The 24,198-nt window shown below is 41.2% G+C and overlaps 1 protein-coding gene across 1 annotated transcript in view; it reads right to left on the reverse strand.

Moving 5' to 3' along the window:
• Nucleotides 1–23,823, reverse strand: part of ZFC3H1 (zinc finger C3H1-type containing) — a 51,518-nt gene extending 27,695 nt beyond the window's left edge. The window contains exons 1-9 of the mRNA XM_012926338.2: nt 23,159–23,823; nt 19,772–20,194; nt 13,075–13,136; nt 7,688–7,886; nt 7,241–7,464; nt 5,376–5,499; nt 3,750–3,847; nt 1,990–2,196; nt 1,588–1,752 (exon numbers count right to left, since the gene is read on the reverse strand). Coding sequence (XP_012781792.2) covers nt 1,588–1,752; nt 1,990–2,196; nt 3,750–3,847; nt 5,376–5,499; nt 7,241–7,464; nt 7,688–7,886; nt 13,075–13,136; nt 19,772–20,194; nt 23,159–23,726 — 2,070 coding nt within the window. The 5' untranslated portion in view covers nt 23,727–23,823. The remainder of the gene's footprint in view (nt 1–1,587; nt 1,753–1,989; nt 2,197–3,749; nt 3,848–5,375; nt 5,500–7,240; nt 7,465–7,687; nt 7,887–13,074; nt 13,137–19,771; nt 20,195–23,158) is intronic.
• Nucleotides 23,824–24,198: the final 375 nt, after the last annotated feature.

Consider the following 24,198-nt stretch of genomic DNA (forward strand, 5'->3'; position numbering starts at 1 on the left):
TTTAAAAAGAACCAAAACACAATCTGAATGCTTTTAAAAAAAAACAAGGAAGAAGTTGGTGTGATGGCTCAGCTAGCTAATCCTCTGCCTTCAAGAACTGGGATTCCATATGGGTGCCAGTTTGTGTTACAGCTACCCCACTCCTGATCCAGTTCCTGCCTACGACCTGAGAACGCAGCAGGGGACGGCCCAAACTGTTGAGACTCTGCACCTGCATGGGAGACCTGAAAGAAGCTCCTAGCTCCAAGTCAGTTCAGCTCTGTCTTCTCTGCCACTTGGGAGTGAACCAGTGGGTGGAATATGTCTGTCTCCTCTCTGTATATCTGCCTTTTCAAGAAAAATAGATACACCTTAAGAAAAAAAAAGGAAAATGATTTGAACAATTCTACATAATTAAAACTTGAGTCTTTGTGATTTAATACAAAATACAAGTTGCTGAAGGTGGTTTATTTAACAAAAGCAAGATTTTAACTTGACTTTGCTCTGCTTCTTTTACTCTGAAGTCATTCAAAAACTAGACAGAGTGGCTGGTGTTACAGCACAGCACGTTCAACGACCCCCGCTAGGCTGGTTCCGTATGTGCACCAATACAAGTCCCCACTGCTCCTCTAACTGAGCCCCTAAGCAGGCGGCTGAGCATGCATGGCCCAAATACTTAAGCTTCTGCTTCTTATGTGGGGACCAAGATGGGTTTTAGCCTCCTGACTTCAGCCTGGCCTAGCCCTGATTCCCAAAGCCATTTGGAACCTGAATGAGTCTGTCTCTCTTTCTCGTTCCCTCTCAAATACATAACTATTTAAAACAAAGCAAAAACAAAAACTCATTTTGACTTCCTTAACAGAGAAATACGCATAACAAAATTCTTTCATGACAAAGAAGACTAACATGGGGCCCGGCACGGTAATCTAGTGACTAAAGGCTTCGCCTTACACATACTGGGATCCCACATCCAGTTCTAATTCCGGCAGCCCCACTTCCCATCCAACTCCCTGCCTGTGGCCTGCAAAAGCAGTCGAGAATGACCCAAAGCCATGGAACACTGAACCCCCTGGGGAGACCTGGAAGAGGCTCCTGGCTCCTAGCTTCAGATTGGCTCAGCTCCAGCTGTTACAGCCACTTGGGGAGTGAACCATCCAATGGAAGATCCTCCTTTCTGTATATCTGCCTTTCTAATAAAAATAAAATAAATCTTAAAAAAAAAAGATGACGAATATGGTCATTGTCTGAAAAATACAAGTAAAGCATAAAAAAGATGAGAGAAACTTAAAAAATATATATATCTGTTAAAACTGGCCCGAGGAGACATAAAATCTAAATGATCCAATTTCTATTAAAAAGGGGTAAGGGAGGAAGAAGCTGAAGAAATGGCGGAAGGAAATATGTCACTTACAATATTTCTCTAACTACATTGTAAAATTCTAGCCAGTTTTCTACCTAACATGCTTTCATTACTAATAATTTTAGAAACTAAATTTATTTGTGATAAGACACGTATACATAAAATAACCTTAGGGGCAGTGAAGAAGCATATTGTCTTACAAAATCCTCATAAGCTACTTAAACAGAAGTAACATTTTTTTTTTTTACCGAAATCACAGTTCGTGGAAGACGAGGTCCTCTGTGGAACTTTGGATTCTGTATCCTAGGCTGAGATACTGTATTAATACTGACAATTGACAAATTGCTTCTTGGCACAGGTTGTGAATTGTTCAGAACTGGAGGTGAGGGTGGATCACTATTACTGGATGTTTCCTAAATAAGGAAGGGACAGACATGAAACATTTGTAAGAAAGGAAGGAAAAAAGAAAAAAAAAAGGAAAGGTAGTACCCCATACAATTCCTGAAAACTTAAAATATTATTAGAATTCACCCTTACTTTGCTAAAAAAAAAAAAAAGGCCAAGAAATCTCAAATTAACTAGGGAAAAAATCAGATCAATCCAAAACTTAGCTCAAGAGCACCACCTAGAGATTAAGGTATCCAAATTACCTCTGGCTTAAAAGCTCTCTTATTGGCTAAGGATTTTAGCAGCTCTTCTCTAAGCAACATTTCTTCCTCCTCTTCCTCGTCTGCAAAAGGTGGCTTTGGTGGCTGCTCTGGGTCTTCAGGCGGGAGTGGTGGCAGGGGTGGTAGAGGAGGGAGAGGGTCGCAAACACACAAGCCTTCAGTGTAAGGCTGGTTCAGAGGGGGCACAGACTGTGTTTAGAAAGAAAATACAATTTCATGGCAAATTTTATCAACTCCAAATTTTATCAACAGATACATTAACTTAGAAATATATAAACAGGTTATTATTTTGACTGTTACTACGTTGTAAATCTTAAAACCAACCCTGAATTTCTTATTAAATCATGAAAATAAGTATTTTTGCAATTTTAAAGAAATAAATAGTACTTAAGACATTTATGTACTTCAAGGTAATTACATAAATTTTTCTATTCCCATTCTTGTCTCCAGTCAGCACTCTAAAAGACGCAAGAATCAAATTATACAGGTCTTTCCTTCTAGAAGACTACCTGAAAACAAGGAGATACTAACACCAAAACCATGGAATACTAAAACTTAAAAAATAAAAACCAAGAGCCAAAGGGATTCTTGTCCAGAAGTGGCAAGAATCATCATAATTTTGTTAATTCCTGGTAAAGCAGCTTCTTATATATTATCCACAAAGAAACCTTTTCACATAATCCCCGACTTCAGTATGTTTTGCTTCAAAGGCCCTCTAGGGTGCATCTCTCGGCATCTAGCTCATTCCATCTCCATTTCCCAACAGGAAACACTTCAAGGAAGAATAAAAAAAAATGTTGTCTTTCTCACTCTCTGCTCTGATATGGAAAACACTGGACTTTCAGCTCAAAAATATGAAATGGAAAGATTCCCTCGTACCTAAGGACACACACTCAGTTTAATCGCTAGGTCCTCTCGGGTACAAATAATTTCAGAACTTGTGCTTTGCAATTCTGCCACTTCCTTCCTACCCACTTTTTAAAATAAATGGGACTGTTTAAAAATGAGTAGCTCTTTAAAAAACAAACAGGAAAAATAAACTTCTATAGGAAATGTATTTTTTCGCTGGATTTTCAAGTTAAAAAATAACTAGCCCTCAAAGAGAAAATTTTTGGAAGCATCTATTGCATGCAATCTCCAAAAAAAAAAAAAGCCAGAGCAGAGCAGCCCCAGTTTCTCATATGGGCACCTGTTCAGGTTCCAGCTGCACCACTTCCAACCCCACTCCTGTCAACAAGGAAAGTAACGTAAAATGGCCTCCGAGCTTGGGTTCCAGCATCCATATGGGAGAGCCACCTCTGGCTGTTCTGGCCATTTGAGGAGTTTAACCAGCAGATGAAATCTCTCTCTCATTTTAATTCCAGCCTTTCAAATAAGCAAATCTATACTAAAAAAAAATTTTTGATAGCCAAAATAATAGATGTTATTCTGCTTTGAAATTTATTTTCTGAGTAGCTGCTATCTGAGAAGCAGAGAATGAAGGAACACATTAGGTACCAAAAGAAAAACAAACAAGACGGAAAAATCTGCTACTAGAAATTTCTACCAAATAGCTTGTAAGTAAATCATCAACTTTTATTCTGTGTATTTCACAGCTATTAATTTCAATAAGCAATTCTGATCTTTTAACCCCCTCATACATAATCATTGCTTAATTATAGGCTATTTTTCTTCAAAACAAATTTCAGAAGATCCAAGGCAACACAGTAACTTTCATTAAAATCTTTTCAATTCTGACTTACAGAAACCTGAGGAGGCAGTGGTAAAGAAATAGATGGTGCTTGTGAAAAATAACCCAAAGAACATTCAGAGAAGAATGGTGGCTGCAATGGTGAAGGAGCTGTAAAAGCAAATAAATAAAACGAATGTAAGAATCTAATAACAGATTTCCACAGAATATACTAAACTTACGATACCAAGGTAGCTTCAAACTGTTTATGGAAAACTAGAATTAAAAAGATAATGTGTCATACATGGAATTTTTAGAATAATTTACTTCTTAAAAGTATAAATATCTGCAGCATATTTGGCAAAAAGTTAAAATTTGAAAAAGCTGAGTAGAAAACGTTTTCTGTATAATATTTTTGCAAAAATACTTTAAAATCACAAAGTTATTCTATAAAAACCAAATACGTAGAATATCATGTAACTGTAAAGACAACAAACTACAATAAGGTCATAGTGAAGTATGTCCCCTAATATATCGGGACACCTGTCCTTACAAGAAGTGGACAGATCCAGGGAGGAAAATACCATTTGCCGACAAAGGAAGAGACTGGAGTTACTCATCTGCAAGTCAAGGATTGTCAAGCATCAACTGCCACCACTAAAAGACAGGAAGGGGCCAGGAACAGTTCTACCAGTCTAAGGATAAGCATGGCTCTACTGATGCCTGGATGCCTGATTGCTAATTTCTATTACTGTGAGAAAATAAGTATTTGTTAAGCTACCACAAAAAAAAAGTACTAATGACATCAATATTTGAGAACCACAATGAAACTGACCCTGAAAATAGGAAAGCTGAATATTACCAGGCAGGTTAAATAAACAACAGAAATTCAGAACAAAACAAAACATATAAAATAATTAAACACCAGGTTGTTCTGATACAAAAGCTTGAAAAGAAGCAGGTTTGATAAACATTATCCAAATCTTTGCATTTCACTTTGTTTTTATCCTAGATACACCAAAATAGGATTCTAGCTTTCATCTGTTCTCATAGCATGAACAAAGGGAGAAATGTGGTCTTCCAAGTACTCTGGCTCCTGGACTGTCAAACGCAGTGTTGTCAACCTTGATCCTGTGTTTTGAAGTACTGAGAGAATTCATCCCCCAACATCAACAAAACCAAACCTGACTTTGAACATCAATTCAAGAGTATGCAACTTAATGGAGGTAGAGCACTGACTGGGTTCTATTCAATCTTTAAGGACTCAATGCTATCATTCTCTATCTCCAAATTCATACAAAGTATCTCCACTGGAAGGAAACAGGAAGTTTTAAAACCACAGAAGTCTATCTCTTTTTGAGTAAGGCAGATTGAATCCTGGATATAAAATATCAAGGGTTTGTTCTTTCTTAAAAACAAACAAAAAAAAGTGTTCTTCACTTTTCAGATAAAATGGTTAACTGAGAGATAAAGAAGTTTTGTTATCTTATTTAAAACTTAGAAACATTTGAAAATAAAAGGAAATATTTGGAAATAATAGATATTTCAGGTTAAATCTAAGTATTTAAAGATTAAATGTTACTGATAGATAACAGATCAACTAATCTTTCATTATACATTTTTTCAAGGTTTTTGAATTGCTTAATCATATTTTACTACTTAGTTACTGTGAATATTTATTTCAAGTTTTTACTCATACCTGGAGAATTGGTTTCACTGTCTGTATCCATAGCAACTTCTTCATAGTTATCATACTGATAAATGCCTCCTCCACTATCAGTAGGTTGCTTATCTAAAGATCTTCTCAGGTCAGGATCTGAAGACTAAATACATAACACAATTTTCTTTCAACATTTTGGCTATAAATTGCAAAGTAACTGTTACTCATCTTCTAACGAACAGTATAAAAAATGACACTAACATCTGCCTGTCACACTAGATTTGGAAAAATTTATGATAGGTATGCTGTGTATAACACTTTACAGCTGCAGCACTAGTCAGAAAAAAAAAAAGCCTAAAAGGCAGTAACCCAGAAAATCCCTGTAAATCCCAGGTTAAGCCACTAAGTAATTAGTTATTCCACCATAACATTATACAACTTTCTTGAATACTCACAAGCTTCTTTTTGAAACTAGCAGAATAAATGCAAGTTTGACATCATTAAGACTATACTAGAATATTTAGCAAAAAAAAAAAAAAATTTTCCAGAGACGTTTTAAACACTAAAATTAATGACAGCTAGAAATTTTGAGTCAATTTTCTTGGTGCCCTGCCCTGCTTTTTCTCCTTTTAACTTACACTTCACTCAAGAGAACATTTCTAACATCCTAACTCTCTACAATTAGGTAACTTTTAAACATTTTTAGCTCTTGAGCAGCACATTCACAGCTGTGTCCTTAAAGCTCAGACATACGAGACCTGCCACTAAGAGCAGCAGACAACAGCATCAACTTCCCAGTGACTTCCTGTCATCCACTGTCTCAGTAACTCACACACAATGTGCAGCAAATACCTGATGACTGAATGCGCAAGAGGCACGGAAGTCATTACTGTATAATGATAGAACAAAACAGTCCATATCAGTTGTTACGTACTTCATTACTTTTAAAAATGAAAAGTTAATGTAATTCTGCGCCTGCAATTAAGAACTAGCCATTTTCAGAACACGTTTTTATCACAATTTTGCAATCATATTTTGTTCTAAACACAAAATGATGAAAAAGCTAAACAGCAATTTTTGCTAACTATACTTAAGTTTCCTTTTTGTTTCTCTTTAACTATAAAAGACCCATTCCTAATAATACCTTCCAGTTTCTCCAAGAATTACTTGTGAGATGGAACTACAAAGATACTGAAAACTGAGTGACGTTAGGGTCAGTACTGCAGCAAAGCCAAGAGAAGCCAGCACCTGCAGCGCCAGCCTCATGTATGGGGGTTTCACTTCCACTCCAGCTCCGTGACGACATTCCTGGGAAAGCAGTGGAGGACAGTCCAAGTAGTTAGGACCCAACCCACATGGGAGATGTGGAAAAACCTACCGACTTCTGGTGTTGGGCTGGGCCAGCCCCAGCCACTACAACCAATTGTGGGGTGAACCTGCAGCTAGAAGATCTCTCTGTTTCTATCTTTCCCTCTCACTGGAACTGACAAATTCAAACTTTTTAAAAAAGATGTATTTATTTTTATTGGAAAGGCGGACAGAGAGAGAGGAGGAGAGACAGAGAGGAAGATCCTCTGTCCGATGATTCACTCCCCGAGCTGCCACAACAGCTGCAGCTGAGCCAATCCGAAGCCAGGAGCCAGGAGCTTCTTCCGGGTCTCCCACATGGGTGCAGGGTCCCAAACTATTGGGCCGTCCTCGACTGCTTTCCCAGGCCACAAGCAGGGAGCTGGATGGGAAGCGGAGCTGCCGGGATTAGAACCGGCGCCCATATGGGATCCCGGCATGTTCAAGGCAAGGACTTTAACTGCTATGCTATTGCGCTGGGCCCAAATTCAAACTTTTTGAATTTAATTTTTACATTTTAAATAACTTTTCATTTTTCAGTATTTTATATTTCTTACTTTACTTCTTGATCGCCTCTTTCCACCAACCAACTTCATGAATCGATTGTATTGCTCTTCCTGATTTGAAAGGTCTCGAATTTTTCTGATTTCCTCTTCTCTTTTTCTTCTCTCTTCCTCCTCAGCTTGCTTCCTTTGATCCTCTTCTTTCTGTCTTTCCTGTTCTTTTTGTTGTTGTAGTTTCTTCCATGCCTTTGTTTGTTGCTTTCTCAATGCTTGTTTAGCTTTAGACAAACACAGAAATATGTATAAAATAAAGTAAAAATTAGCCTTAAAATAACTAAGAATGACTTTCAATATCATTGAACATGTGTACACTTGCTCCTAAGTTCTGCTTATATCGGATTGTCTTCCATTTTAAGGAGTCTATAACTCTCCAAACACAAAACTTACATAAATCTTACCCATAGACAAAATCAATTGAAAGAATTTAACACAAATCATTACCTGTAGTGCTAACTTTCTTGGCTGAGTGTGTTTTTGTACTGGTTTTAACTTTTTGTTGTACAGTTTTGGTTTTAGTCAGCTTTTCTTTGCTTTCCTTCATCACCTGCTGTTCTTTCTGCTGCCATTTTTTACTGGCTGACTGAAGAGCCAAAAGTCGAAGCTGTAATTCAGACAGTTCCTCTTCATCTTCACCGAGTTTCTTTAAAACAAAAGAGATGGTTACAATTTCAACATTCTACTTGACCTTAGATATTTCAGCAAGTCAGCACTTTCCTAAGACTAGAATTTGCAATTAGTGTCAAGGCAGAGTCAAAAGAGATAAAAATAAGAAAACTTGTTTTACTCACCTGAATTCAATGTAATTCCTATAACTCAACTATTAGATCAATCAGTGGAGGGTGTGTGCATACCTATAAATATTTTCGCTTAGAGTGGGTTATACTGATACCATAGGATTTGTAAAAAGAAAACCTAAGATTTAGATTAAAATTTTTCTTGGGTTCCCATCATTAAGAATAAAAAACTAATGCCAATGAATAAAAGAACAAAATCCAAGAGCTGAAGAAAGATGAATGAAATGGTTCCATAATCATGTGATTTATAAGCCTAACAAGTATTACAAAGAGAAACAGTAAATATCAACATTCAAATTTAAACACCTTTGGCAGTCCTTGCAGGTGAGCGCCAGGAGTAGAGGTTGGGAAGAGCCCAGACTAGGCTGAGTTTCAGTACCCACCAGCATACACATGGCTCAGGTCTAGGGGTGGTGCAGGCCCGACTGGACCAGTTCAAAGCAAGAAGATTTGAGAATCAGAGAAGGTTGCAGGACAAACTAGGTTGGACCACAACACCAGCCAGTTCACATTAGCGCCAGGTCTGGGGGTTGGCTGGGTTGCGCTGGGCTGGGCTAAGCTGCAGTACCGGCCAGCATGAGCTAGAACTGGGGGCAGGCAGGACCAGCCCAGGTGGATGACCAAGTGAAGTGGGCCATGCCACAGCACTAACCAGCACACTTAACATGGGGGTGCGGGGGGGTACGAGCCCAGTAGAGGCTGGGGGAGCTCGCCTGCTAGGCATGGCTACAAAACCCGTCAACCAGCATCCAACTTAGGTTAAGGGGAGAGTCAGGACGGGCTAAGCAATCGTATCTACTGTTGCGTGCATGAGCCAGAGTTAAGTGCAGGCTGGCTGGGCTCTGCTGCAGGAATAGCTGGCAAGTGCCGGAACTAGGGGCAAACCCTGGCAAGCTAGACTACAGCACCACCTGGAGAGTGCCAGATCTGAGGCTAGGAGTAGGCCTAGTAGGGAAACTGAGGGCATCTCTCTGATAGGCTACAGCTTCCACTGGTTGGAGGCAGGCCTGGCTGGCCTGAGCACTAGCTGGCGTAAGCGTGGGCTGGATTGTGGAGATGGTCAGGCTACGCTAGACTGCAGCATCCACTGACATGTGCAAGAGTTGAACGGCATGTGGGATGGACTGGACAGTCTGCTGCACACACCGTCATGACAGGAACTAGGGCTGGGAGTGGGACTAGTGGGGGTTACTGGGGATCACTCCGACTAAGCTGAAGTTCCCGCTGGTATGCCTGAGGGTTGAGTGCGGTGGGCAGGGTAAAGCTGGGTCGCAGCATCATCGGTTTGCATAGGAGATGGGGCTGGGGACAGAACTCATCGGGCAACTGCAACCACCAGTGTGTTTGTACAAGTGATGTGGGTGATAGAATGAGCCAGGCTCTGTACTGGTTGGCGCACACAGGAGGCAGGTCTGGGGTCACCTCTGGCAAGATTTCTAAGGGGATCCCCACCCTAAAAAACAATCACTGGACTCAAAACTCCAACTAGGGGAAAACCACAAGATCTATGGTCTGACCATGGAGTCTGTCAGTCAGAACTGGTCTCCTCGGGTGCTGCCATCCTGTGCAATGGATGGCATGCCCAGTTGTACACGGGGGACATAACAGGTCATTGCGGCCTGCAGAAGACATCAAGTGTAACAGCAGAAGATGGCAGCAGAAGAAACTGGACAACTCTCCTGGCTAAGCTTTGACACAAGCATCTGGGCGAGTGGACTCTAGGGTGGACTATGCCAGCAATGGACCTTGGAACATTATTTCATCCTTGGAGCAATGCAATCAACACCACCTCAGAACTCTCAAAGCAACCTGAGCAGCACCCTCAGAACATGCTCCACGTCAGGAATCCAGGATGACATCAAGTGGCCGTCTCACATCCCCAGGCACCAATGCATTTGGGCTGCTTCGAGTAGCCATCTTCCCTTCTCTCCCTGCTTTCCCGATATAGGAAGAAAAACAAACTTGGAAGCAACTGACTCATCCACTTTTCCCATTCCTTGCCCCTAACCAGTGGTCCACATGGGTATACATCTTTCTCACTTCAGTAAACAGCATAAAAATCAGTTTAAAAAATAAATTTATTTTTCAAAAATTTGGAAAATTTCAAACTCATACACTTAAAACTTTACCTCAGGGAAATACTGAAGATACGCTGTAAGTAGATGTTTGAGGCCTGGCGCGATAGCATAGTGGTTAAAGTCCTTGCTTTGAACGTGCTGGGATCCCATATGGGTGCCGGTTCTAATCCCACAAGCCCCGCTTCCCATTTCACGTCCCTGCCTGTGGCCTGGGAATACAGTCAAGGACGGCCCAAAGCCTTGGAATCCTGCACCCGTGTGGGAGACCCGGAGGTGGTTCCTGGCTCCTGGTTCCTGGCTTTGGATGTCGGCTCAGCTCTGGCCATTGTGGCAGCTCGGGGAGTGAATCATCGGATGGAAGATCTTCCTCTCTGTCTCTCCTCCTCTCTCTCTATCCGCCTTTCCAATAAAAATGAATAAATCTTAAAAAAAAAAAAGTTAAAAAGTAGATGTTTGCTTTTCTTCAGCTGAAATAACCATAATTTTTTCATTCTTGAGATAATTTAAAATTTAATCTATTTCCTACACTTTGCTAAAGGAGAACTGAAAAGTGTCAGGTTATCTAACTAGAGGTTCTTCATTGAAGTCCACTGGGTTGGAATGGAGGGGATGGCGGGTAGGGCCCTTTGTCTTCCCTAGTCTCAAATTACAGACCAAATTATGTTTTCCTTTATGTGTGTATATGAAAGGTCAAGGAAGTAGTCAAAAGTAAAATCTCCCTTAAAACTTTTTCTTTCATGTGAATTGGAATTAGATTCTTCTGAAATCTAGTTCAATTATTCCTATTCTTATTCACAGAAAAGAGTACATTTGGGCCCGGTGGCGTGGCCTAGCGGCTAAAGTCCTCGCCTTGAAAGCCCCGGGATCCCATATGGGCACCGGTTCTAATCCCGGCAGCTCCACTTCCCATCCAGATCCCTGCTTGTGGCCTGGGAACGGCCGAAAAGCTTTGGGACGGCCTAAAGCTTTGGGACACTGCACCCGCGTGGGAGACCTGGAAGAGGTTCCTGGTTCCCGGCTTCGGATCGGCGCGTACCGGCCCGTTGCGGCTCACTTGGGGAGTGAAACATCGGATGGAAGATCTTCCTGTCTGTCTCTCCTCCTCTCTGTATATCCGGCTTTCCAATAATAATAAAATCTTTAAAAAAAAAAAAAGAGTACATTCTGTGTAATCATTTCAGCTTAACATGACCTTCCATAAATCCATAATGGAATTGTCACATGCTTCAATACTTCAATTTGACCAAATGGAAAACAGCTACCCTTTTTAGTTCTGGAATTTCCATATGTTTTTGCAATGATACTGCATGTTAACTCAAGTCACTCAAACATACCAAATTCTATTTTTTGATATTGAAATCCTTGGGCTGTGCTGTCCAGTACAGTAGCAATGGGCTCCAACTGGCTATTTAATTGCCACTAACAAAAACGGAATTTAAGTTTTACCAAAGTCACACTGACCATATTTCAAGTTCCTACTAGCTGTATGTGGTTAATATTACCATACTATAGATCACACCTAAAGAATATTTCAGTTATTTGTATGAAATTTTATTGGACAGTATGGTCTAGAGAGCTTAAGTAAATCACTCACCTGTGCCTGATTAACTTTTTAAACTACTCCTTTTACAATGAGGAAAAAAAAAAAAAAACACCTAGTTTGCTCACGTAACTACATGCTACTTGAACACCAACAGCACTGAACTGAGTTCGAGAACTTCATTCAATTTCTTGCTAGGACATTTAACAGAGTAGCGACAGAGAGGAAGATCTTCCGTCCGACGATTCACTCCCCAAGTGGCTGTAACAGCTGGAGCTGAGCCAATCCGAAGCTAGGAGCCAGGAGCCTCTTCTAGGTCTCTCCCGGGGGTTCAGGGTTCCAAGGCTTGGGCCATCCTCTACTGCTTTCCCAGGCCACAAGCAGGAAGCTGGATGGGAAGCGGTGCTGCCGGGATTAGGATCGGTGCCTATATGAGATCTTGGAGCGTGCAAGGCAAGGATTTAACCACTAGGCTAACGCACTGGGCCCCCTTACCTCACTTGTGAAACACATGTAATATCAACTTATTGTAGAAAGATATTGTGAGAATATTAAAAACAGGAAATTGGTGTCTATTAGATTATCATTCCTAGATTAAGGGACATTTCATTCTACCCATAAAAACAAGATTGGAAACTAATAGAAGAACTTGCAGATATTTTTTATCTCTAATTCAACACAGAAAAAACCTTAGGAAATTGAAAATTTCAAACACAGTCTTTAATACTTCTAATTATTTAACTGAAACCTTTCCACAACCCACAGAACAGAAGACTTTAAACTCAACAGAAAACAGAAGCAAACAAAGGCTGACCAGCTAATACAAGCTCTCTTCATTACTAGAAGCTAGAATCTTGGATCAGGTCACAGCCTATCTAATATCAAAGCTTTGTCATACAGCATAATCCATAAAACAGAGCAAGAAAATCTGTGGCTGAAAAATTCAGTTTCAAGAGGTAATAAGTGGATGCTGGAATGTCTGCCATTGTCTGTACCGGCAATGTCAGGACACACCTGAATGGCAGACTGGTGGACTTACGACCGCTTATAAAAGACTCTACTATTGTTATAACATCGGGGAAATGAGTTGGGGGAGGGAATTTGGGGAAGGGGTAAGGGAAATCCCAGAGTCTGTGGAATTTTATCATAAAATTAAAAATAAAATAAAAGGGGCAAAAAGTAATAAGCAAAAAGGTCACCTATTAATTGTATCACATTTTTATCAAAATCATAAAAACCTTCTGGGAAGACTCCCAACACATCCTCCCAGAATTTCTTCTTCTTAAGCTTCTATTTAACAAAGTTATGCTAACGACAAAACAGAAAATACATTAAAACAAAGTTTTCTTTCAAAAGGACTAAAAGAAATGAAAAATTAAGTCTCCCCGAGATTGAGTGCACAAACCAGGCCCTTACCTTTTCAGATAGAATGTCTGAGGTACTAAGTCTTCTTGTTATTTGTTCCTTATCTTCTAATCCTTGAAAACAAAATAACACCTTTTAAGCACTCTAATAAAAATCATAACTGAGTTAAAATGTTAATATAATGTTTGGTAGTAATTATTTTAAAGAGTGTCATTAAAAGAGCTCATTTTTCACCTTCAAGCAAAAGAATACCATTAAAGAAAATGAAAACCTAAAACAACATCTCATATCAGTTCTTTTTTTCCAAATGGCCACAACGACCACATGTGGGGCAGTCTGAAGTCAGTGTCTGCCACATGGGTGCAGGGTCCCTGGACTTTGGGCCATCCTCTTCTATTTTCCCAGGCCATAAGCAGAGTTGGAGGGATGCAGAACAGCCAGGACATGAACCAATGCCCATATGGATGCTGTTACTTGCAGGCAGAGGATTAGCCAATTGAGCTACCACGGCAATCTCGGAGGAGTCTTAACTTTTCAAAGTTAATGAGTCAAAATGACTCAAAATACTAAATAAATAAAAACAGAATTTGTAAACAAGAAGCAAACTGTCATTACAAAACCGAACCCATATGGACAGAAAGCATGATTAAACTCAATCATAATACTAATAGTGCACCATTAAAGATTTAATCATGGGGTGGGGATGGGAAGCACTGAGATGGCACAACTGGCTAATCCTCTGCCTGCAAGTGTCAGCCTCCCATCCAGGCACTGGCTTGTGTCTCAGCTGCACCACTTCCCATCCAGCTCCCTGCTTGTGGCCTGGGAAAGCAGTAGAGCAAGGCCCAAAGCCTTGGGACCCTGCACCCACAGGGCAGGCCTGGAAGAAACTCCTGGCTCCTGGCTTTGGATCTGCTCAGCTTTGGCCATTGTGGCCTTTTCGGGAGTGAATCAGCAGTTGGGAGGTCTTTTTGTCTCTCCTTGTCTCTGAAAATCTGAATTTCTAATAAAATAAACCTAAAATAAAAAAAACCCACAAAACAACTAATCCTGCAGTTTATTAGCAATCGGCATTGATGGAGATAACAAATCCACTCATACAATTTCCCAGAATTCTATTCTTAGGCCCTAATTTGTAACATACATTTAAATTACCTAATCCGATTTAAAGATCATTTAATAAAGTTATCATACATTAAGACTTTCGCAGTTATAAGATGAAATTAAAACTCATAACTCCTCGAAATGATACAAAAGCAACTGTAAAGCTATCATTTTAACTATATAAACTCCAACCAAGCCCAGTGTTTTTGCCACAATTGCAGACCTGTGAACTCACAGGATCCTAATCTGATTACTAAAGTAGAACTACTTATAAAAAGATAAATAGCTTATTCAATAAACAAATTACCAACACCCTAGACAAAGTAGGCAATCTTCAAATTCTAAGGTGTATGAGTTCTGCTGTGACTTAGTCTAGAAACGTGAATGTGCTTACAATGACTGTTATATTAAAAGTAACCTAGGAAACAATATGGAAATGATGGTCTTACCTGCTTTTCTATAGCCCTTGAACCTTTTTACCCTGATTAACTGTGTAAAGATTGTCAAAACTACAATAAATAAATAATAATTTTAAAAAAAAAAAGGTAATCTGAACACAGCACATTCCCTACCTACCCAAGTATGGCTTGTTTCAAACACACACAGAGAATATGGAAAACTGTACCCAGTAGAACTGAACCATGCAGCAACACACAAGCCCTACATTCTTCAAACACCCAGCAGGCATCTCAGTTCACTTTGTGCTATGAATGCCACACACATTCACGCATCGATTTCAGATAATATTATTTTACACTAACAAAAACTTTAAGACTTCCATTTCCACAAGCATGTTTGAGATCTATTTCAGGATACAGTGACACGTGTTATAATAAACACTTTAAGAATTCTTAACCCATTTTATATATAAAGATGCATAATTTTCCCTTAATTCTGATCTTTTTAAATATACCACTGGCAAAGTTTCTGTGAACTGTTTCTCTAACCCTATCTCCACCACACAGTCCTTTTTCATGGTAATTTTGTACTGTGGTTAAGTTTCAGAAATGCCTATGTCCCATTGTAACAGGACTGTACTTCAAACAATACCAAAATAAAGTTATTCAAAATGAAAACAGCTTTCCAATGACAGATACAGAAGGCACTCAATTTTCCTCCTACATGAGAAACTTCAGTGAGAAATCTATGAATTGTTTAAGATCTCACTTGTTTATAAAAGGCCACAGCAACTCCTTTTATTTGTACAAAGGGTAATACCATTAACCTAGCAGGGACTTAATGAGCACAACGTTAACTTCTTCAAATATAAAAAACTAGCTTTAGACTCTCAAAAATTATTTTAAAAATCAACAGGATTTTTGGGCAACAGCCTAATGGCTAAATTCTTGTCTTGCATGTGCCCAGATCCCATACGGGCACCGGTTCATATCCCAGGGGCTCCACTTCCCATCCAGCTCCCTGCTTGTGGCCTGGGAAAGCAGTAGAGAAAGCCCAAAGCCTTGGGACCCTGCACCCATGTGGGACACTGGGAAGAAGCTCCTGGCTTTGGATTGGCTCAGCTCTAGCCACTTGGGGATTGAGCCAGGAGATGGCGGGTTTTGCTCTCTGTATCTGAAGCTCAAGGCTTCGGATTAGCTCATTTCTGGCCATTACTGCCACTTGGGGAATGAAAGATCTTTCTGTATCTCCTCCTCTCTACTGTAAAATCTGTCTTTCCGTCAAGGACAAATAAATCCTTGTGTGTGTGTGTTTTAGTTTTTTATTTTAGAAACAAACAAATCTTTAAAAAATATATACAAAAAAGGAAAATCAGAAAGGTACAAGAAAACCCAAATGGATATAGTACCATAGAAAACTTGAAAATTTCAACTTAAGAAAGCTGTCAGTGAATATAGTACAGATGTCTACCCCTCTGAAGTTTAATAGTGCAGTTACAAAGCTAATTTGGCAACACAAGAAATTCTGCCAGTCCTTAAGGCCTCATAAAAGCCACCAAGAATCAACCAGAAGTTTCACAAAATTCTGTCCACTTGCCATCTCCAATTTCTTCTGCCCTAATATTTATCCCCTTCACGCTCTTGTTTAATAGTATAGGTCTGCTGTTATTGCCCAAATATGCCAAGCATTTTTCTGCATTAAGGTTCTTAACTCTAGTGCAGTGATTATCAAAATTTAGCACGACCACAATCATGAAGAATGGTGGCTAACACCCTCTTCTTGGGTCCATTTCCAGAGCTTACAATTCAGTAGTTTCTAGGAAGAATTTGTATTTTTGTAAAATTTTCACAGAATGCTCCCCCAGTGTAATACCCTGAAAAACCATCAATTGCACCTATTTTCTTTGCCCAGGAGCCTCTTCTTCCTGAACCACTTGTTATTTTTTTCAGTTTTAAAATTGTTAAATTTCAACTTCAAATTTATACATAGCAGCTGGCATTATGGTGCAGTGACTTGAGCAACAGACTTTGGAATGAATATCCCAACTGAGTACTGGTTCAAGTCCCCACTACTCTACTTTGTCCAGCTCCCTTCTAAGGTGTCTGGGAAAGCAACGAAAGATGGCACAAGAGCTTGGGTGATTGCTGCCCAGAGGAGACCTGCAAGAGTTCCGGTCTGCTTGTTTCAACCCAGCCCAGCTCACTCCAGGATACTGCGATGATGACTTCAAGAATGAACCAAAGGATGGAAGATCTCTGCCATTCTGCCTTTCGAATAAGCAAAAAAAAAAATACAGAGAAAAAAAGAAATTAGGGGCCAGTGCTGTCGCCTGTGCCAGCATCATAGTTCAACTCCCATCTGGCTCCACTTCCATCCAGCTTCCTGCTAGTCTATCCGGGAAACAAGTGGAAGTTGCTCAAGTGCTTGGGTCCCTGTAACTACATGGGAGACCTGGAAGAAGCTTCTGGCTTTTGACTATCCCAGCTCTGGTCACTGCACCCATTTGGGGAGTTAACCGGTAGATACAAGATCTCTGTTCTCCCTTTCTCTTTCAAACAAATAAATAAATCTTTCTTAAATTCAAATTGTTTAGCAAGATACTCAAGATCTTGTCCAAACTACCTTTTAACCATCCTTTTATGTGAAGTATTCCCAGCTACTCTCTAAAACACTATATTGCACATTAATCCATATTCGAATAACAGTAAAAAAAAAAAAACCCTCTGAACTTGTCTACCTACTTGTTCCTTGTAACTTCCCAAGTGAAAAAAGACTCATTTTTCAATATGCATATCAACATTTTCAACTATGAAAATTCTATACGCAGGTGGGAATAGCTGATCCTCCCTCTGTGGTACTACAGGCTTTTACATAAAACTTTTCTTATACCCTAATGCAGTCATCTGTACATTTTCTATCCCTCTGGAATACCTTTTTCAAAACTGTCTGAAAAGCAGTTGGAAAGAAGAAGAGTTTTTCTCAGAGAACGTATAACCAGAAACAGTCTCCACTACGGTTTAAAGCCAAATCTATCTTCTTTAAGCAATTTGGAACACGTCAAACAGAGTGACCCCCAAGCAGAACTCTACTTGCATCTCTGGCAGGTGCAAAAGAAATCTGCTCTGGGGAATCCATGTTTGCCCCAGTTCTTCAAAAAATCTTTACCACAGGCCTGGCATGATAGCCTACATTTCTCACTCTGTATGCTCCAGGATCCCATATGGGTGCCAGTTTTTATCCCAGCAGCCCCACTTCCTTCTTGTAGTGTGCTTATGGCCTGGGAAAGCAGTGGAGGGTCCCTGCACCCACATCAGAGACCTGGAAGAGGCTCATAGTTCCTGGCTTCAGACTGGCGCAGCTCCAGCCGTTGCAGCCACTTCAATCATCAGATGGAAGATCTTGCTCTGTCTCCCCTGCTCTCAGTATATCTGACTTTGTAATAAAAATAAAATTAAAAATAAATAAATAAATATATTTAAAAAAATCTTTACCAAATAAGTAAAATAAAAATCATTAAAAGCTTAAGAAAACAAAGCGTCAAAGATGAAAACCAGAGAGAGAAAAAAAAACAGAAGTCATGCACACAAAACGCAAGGTGTTGGAACTATCCAGGGACAGAAAACACAACACTACGGTTCAATCTGTCTAAAGAAATAAAGGCAAATTTAAAGACAGGAAGAAAAAGTAGAATGATCATGTGATCTGAGGGGAAAAAACCACAGGTAAAATCCTAAAATAAAAACTGTAACTGGCATTTAAAACTCAAATAGGCAGCCTTAAGGCAGATCAGACCCAGCTAAAAAAAAGCAAAACAAAAAAAGGCACAAGAAAAATTTTCCAAACTGTAGCTTGATTACAAAGGAAAAAAAAAAGGAAAAGTGAGAGATTGAAAGGTATAAGTGATAAAGAAGACTTGCAATACATTTATACAGAGTTGCAGAAAAAAAAAAAAAGCAATATTTTATGAGGCAATGACAAAATTTTAGAACCAATCAAAGATCCAAACCAGAGTCAGGAAGCCTAACAAATCTCAAATGGGATATGTAAAAAGAAAGCCAAAATCAACGCATCATTTTTCAACACTGAAGTTCAAAAACAGCATCTTGGAGCTGCTGGGGTGTAGTGCGCTAAGCCACTGCTTGCAAGGCCATTTTCCCACACTGGAGTAGTTTGAATCCCAGTTGCTTCCCTTTGACTCTAGCTTCCTGCTAATGCAGCTGGGCAGACAGTAAAAGATGGCCCAAGTGCTTGGGCCCCTTCCCCTCCATGTGGGTGGCGTATCTGGATGGTGTATCTGCCTCCTCACATTGCTTGGCCTGGACTTAGCTACTGCAGCCGTCTATGGAGAGCCAGTAGAGAGAAAACCTCGCTTTGTCTCTCCCTCTCCACCATTCAAAGCAAACGGAAATACTATATACAATGAAAAACTACTCAGCAGCGAAAAAGGAAAAATTACCAACATATAAACCACTATGCTAAGAGGAAAAAAACTAAAATCCAAACGGATATATTAACACTTACCAGGTGAGGTAAGGATTGAGGGTGGTGGTAACTACAAAAGAGCAGGGGGAAATTGTGGGAGGCTGGCTGAACTATTTTTCTTGTAGATTAATTGTGATGGCTGGTTATGGTTTCCAACTGTCTGCATTTGTCCAAACCTAATGCAGCATTCACGAAAGAGTGTGAATTTTACCACGTAAAAATCTTATCTTAATAAGTAACAAGCCCAATTCAAGATTTAAAAATGAAATGTCATGAACTATTTGTCCCAGGCATATAAGGGCAATTTAACACTACAAATTCATATAATTCATTACACCAATAAAGGAGACAACTCAGGTGCTAATGACTAAACAAAGGATTTGATGAATTTCAACGTCCATACAAGGCTGAAAAAATCCCAAAGCAGGAAAAAGGGGGTGGGGTGGGGGGGTATCTTCCTGCACTTAGTAAGCCGGCCACAAAGACCCTAACAGGCATCAGGTTTCCTGACAAACAGCCTGTAAATAAGAAACAAAGGGGATACCATTATCACTTACATTCACCACTGGCTTACTAAGAGCTGGTCAGCACTTCAGGCCAAAAAACAAATAAGCCAAAGTCTATAATGAAAATAAAACTTGCCATTATTCAATAATGTGATCATTAAGACAAAAACATTTACATATAATTACACCCATTTCAATAAAGTTCACTACCAAACAATAGTCCCTTAAAGGCTAATTGAAATATTCAAATCTTTTACCTTGACTAGACTCATTAGTGTCCGATTTCAGGGAAGGCTGCTTGGCTCCATCTTTAACTTTTTTCAACCGGTTCTTTTCTCCAGATAAAGTCAATTTTTGCCTGAGTGGTTTTAATTCAAATGCTTGAAAAGTTTTGACCTGTGTTTTCTCCTCAGGAGCTGCTTCTTTATTAGAGTCCTTCGTCACAGTAACACTGGCATTATCGGTGCTTGCTTGGTCCTCCAGGCTCAATGCTTTAGCATCTTCCTGCACATTCTCTTCTTTGCTACTCAAAGCTAGCTTTTCATCCTTACTGATGCATTCTAGTTCCAACTGTATCTGTTTATACTTTAAAAGTAAATCTTCAAAAGTTTCTTCCCCACAGCTTTCACTTTTTGATGAATAATTTTGTTTTCTTGACGGAGATCTTCCAAAACTTTTGGCTGAAGAGCATATTAAGGAAACCAGTTTCCAAAAAGAATTCCAATTAAATTTAACCGAAAAGTATGTATGTTACAGGTGAATCTTGGCCCTTCATTTTTCCAAGAAAAATGTGATCAATTTACTGTTTCATTAATACATGGGCTAACATCCACCTTTCATTACGTGACGTATTTCAATTTCATAAGTATTCACACACACAGTCCACTCACAACTCACAAACACCACCGTGTCAGCAAATTCCTGTCGGTAGTCTCCACAGCCAGGCAGCCTCCTCAAGCAGCCTACCCCTGGAGACTACGGGAGGAAGCTAGCAAGACCCCGAAGGAGCTAGAGGGTAAAGATTTTCTGAAGATGCGGCAACGGACTAGTTTGCCACAGGTGAGAATTTATACCACAGATAATCAAAAAACATTTCATGAGTTTCCGCTCATGTCTCAAATTGTGAAAAAAAAAATGAACACGGAAAATAGCTAGGTAAACTAATACATAACAGAGTTTCTTTAAGATAACACACTTAGAGCTCTCAAGTATACTAATATACAACATGCACTATAAAATAATTACAGTAGTTGTATTAAAAAAAACTTTAAGTAGTTCTTACAATGTATCTTCTAACTTACTTTCTCTTAAAGACAGGATATATCAAGAAACTTTTTATCTTCTTGTCTAACATGATACTTAGAACATAACTTCTTCCTTAGACCTGGCTACAAAATTCCAAACCCTAATTTTTACTTACAACAGTAACCATGTGAGAACTGCTAAACCTAATTTTTCCAGCCTGGAAATCAGCAAGGGAAAGACAAGCCCTTTTTGTTGAGTTATACCCTGTATGATTTAAATTACCTGACTAAGCCAGCATCATGGCTCCTAATTGGTCCTTTCCTTTAATATGACAAGTAGCTAGCAGGGGTTTTTTTTAATGCCTTTAATGGGCAAGTGTCAAGAATGAAAGTCATGACCAAGCATTTGAGAACCTGAGCACTACAACTGAAATCTTTCACTTCTCCACAGCAAAACTGTTCTTACAGATTTTTGCATCTCTCATGTTTACAGAGCCATGTTACTTGAAGAAACCCTTGCTCACTCTGATCGAACAGAATCTAGCTTCCAATTCTATTTACCAACAGAATCTGTTCTGGGACTTCACCATCAGTGTTCTCACTTTACTTGACCACTCTATTGCATCTGACATTATCCTGACACTACTAATCGCTGTTTTGTAACAAACAAATGCAATGAACTAAAACCACAATTCTCAATGAGGCTGGTTTCCAAATCTCCTTTTTTTCCTTCCCAGCTCTCCTGCCTTCTCTCTCTCCAACTTCCTCCGAGAGCAGAGCTCTTCAGTAAGCTCTACTTGCCTTCTCATTTTGAGGGTTCTTAGGCACTCCGACAGTTCCACATAACACAGAAGTCTAGTCTGCCATGGTTTTAAGATATTTTGGGTTCTCTGTACCTACAATTCATCCTCCATATTGCTACCAGAGAAATCCTTCCAGAATACAAATCTGACAGAGCCTCCCCCTTGTTTACAACTCATTAGGAATCTAACAGCCTCAGCATGATTGTAGTGCACCAGCTGTGAAAAGAAAAACAATAGAAGATGGCTCATCTCTGACAAGTTAGGACAAAACTCACACAGGCAGACTGAATATCTTCCTATACTTGTTTTTTTGCAACACCATATGGATGCCTGGATATCAATGAAAAAGCATGAGGACAAAAACTCACAGAAGCATACGGTAGAGGCTGCGACAGGCAAGAGCCGACAGGAAAGGCAAGCACACTCACCTCTTTCTGTAATCAACTCCCAAACAGCCTCTGCATGCCCAGAATACCTTGTGGACAACTCAATTTGTTTTATCCTAATTATGTTTCTTTTAATTCATCTCTCCAATGCAAATGATAAGTTTCATCTCTATGACATCAAAAAACACACTTGTATGTTTAAATGGGCTTTGTTTTTTGGATTCAAAATAGACAATGAGCAAAATCCATGGAGTTTTGAAAAATTACTCTGGGTAGTGGTTTTCTAACCTTAAAGAATGCTTACTGTCTTGTTGAAGTTAAGTATCTACATAATTTTTTCTGAAACATTTCTAAAATGCTCCTAACTCAACCTGAAGTGCAGGCATAGCATGTCTTCAGAACACTAGTACCAAAGCTCTTCCTCACCTAAAGGTTCCTTCCTCGCCGCTATATGCCAAGACATCTGGGAAGGACTATTTACTCTATTAAAACTATTTCAAGTGTCAGCCAAACCCACATTTCATATGCAACCAATATAATCATTCTAAAACTCTCACACCATTAATTATTACAACTAGCAATGAAAGTCCTTAGCGAACTAAGGCAAAACTTTGTGAAATAACTTACTAATTTTAAAAGAAAAATCTGAATATTATTGGTAAAGACGTCGGGTGTCTCCTCCTGTTCGCCCTCCCTCCACCCAATCCCCCTACAACACTTATAAGGCAGCAATTGGTTAAATCAAGAAAGGTAAAACACAGCATCAAAAGAACAAAATCATGCAGAACGAAATTCGCAATCTGAAATGCAACGGAAGGCAACTTTACAAAAAGTTCCAGTACCAGCAAATAAATAAAGCAACAACAACAACAACAACTAAAAACCAGAAAAGCAAAACGAAACAAATGCCACCGAAAGCTGGGCGTCCGGTGTAGCATGACAAATCCGATTTGACGGTCTCTGAGTCCGCTCGCTCACCCCACTCGGCAATCCGTTCCTGCCACAGGACAGCACACCCCGGCAAGCCAAACCCGTCAGACACACCGCCCCGAGGGGACACCACGGCCGGGACTCCCGCACGAGCGTCCTTTGGCAAAGTCTGCGGACACACAGGGGGCCAGAACCAGTGGTTCTGGGGGTTGGGAGAAGTCGCCCTGGCCACGACTACCCCCAGAGCCGTGCCCGGGGCGCAGCCGGCTCTCCAAGGATACAGCTCTTCCGAGGGGGCGAGGGCTCGCGCCAGCCCTGCCCGCCGCCTCCCGGAGGTCTGCACCCCGGCTTGCCTCCTCCTCCTCCTCCTCGCTCGGCCAGCCCGCGCCCCCGACTCCAGCGACTCCCGCCCCGGTACGGCCGGCCTCGGAAGCGGAATCGGTCGAGGGCCAGGTGGCTGCGTTCCCAGAAAGACGGCCGCGGGCTGCTCTCGGGCAGCGAGCTCGGGGGCAGCCGGCCCGGCGGCGGCGGCGGCGGCGGAGAGCGGAACGGCTCCTTGGGCCGGTAGCTGCCGGGTCCCCGCAGGTGGCCGCGCTCCGACGCGTGCCGCGGCCGGGAGAAATTCCTCAGCGGCTGCCGTGAGGACGACGAGGACGACGAGGAGCCGCCGCCCCGGGCCGCCGGAGCGGGCCTCCGCCGCGGGTACGCCAGCAGCCCGCCGCCGCTGCTGCTGCTGCTGCTGCTCCGGCTGTTGTTGTCGTCGTCACTGATCTCCCCGTCTTCCAGCTCCCCTTCTTCCTTGGGCGACAGCCCGCTGGAGGCCGGGGCCGGGGCGTCTGCGGTCGCCATCCGGGAAGCGGCGGCTTCCAGCGTCCCGGGGAGCCGCCCGACGGCCGCCCTTTGCTTCCTCACAACCCGGTCGGTGACACCTAGCGGGGTTCCGCTCCCCCAACCTGACCGCAGCCCTGATCGTTCGTTCTCCTCGGACCGTCGCGCCCCACTTTCCTCTCCCGGGGCCCCCAAGGCTCTTCCGCGGGGGCTGCTTCCGCTTCGCGAAAAAGGGGCTCGGAAAGCGGCCGTGCCCGGGATGTCACTTCCTGCGCCTCCCAGGAAACCGGTCTTTTCAAACTCACGCGAGACTGAAAGCTGACGACGCGACTTGGCAGAGGGTCGGGGCACGAGCCTCGGGGAAGCTGGGTCCTTCCGGTCTGCGGCTGACGCCTTGGGGCGCCTTGGGTGCGTCCCGCCGAGGGCGGGCCTCCGGGGAGACTGTCTTGGAAGCCTTTCCTTTTCGTCATCCTTTAATCTTTTCATTGCTCCG

This window comes from Ochotona princeps, chromosome 15, assembly GCF_030435755.1.
Source record: "Ochotona princeps isolate mOchPri1 chromosome 15, mOchPri1.hap1, whole genome shotgun sequence".
NCBI lineage: Eukaryota > Metazoa > Chordata > Mammalia > Lagomorpha > Ochotonidae > Ochotona > Ochotona princeps.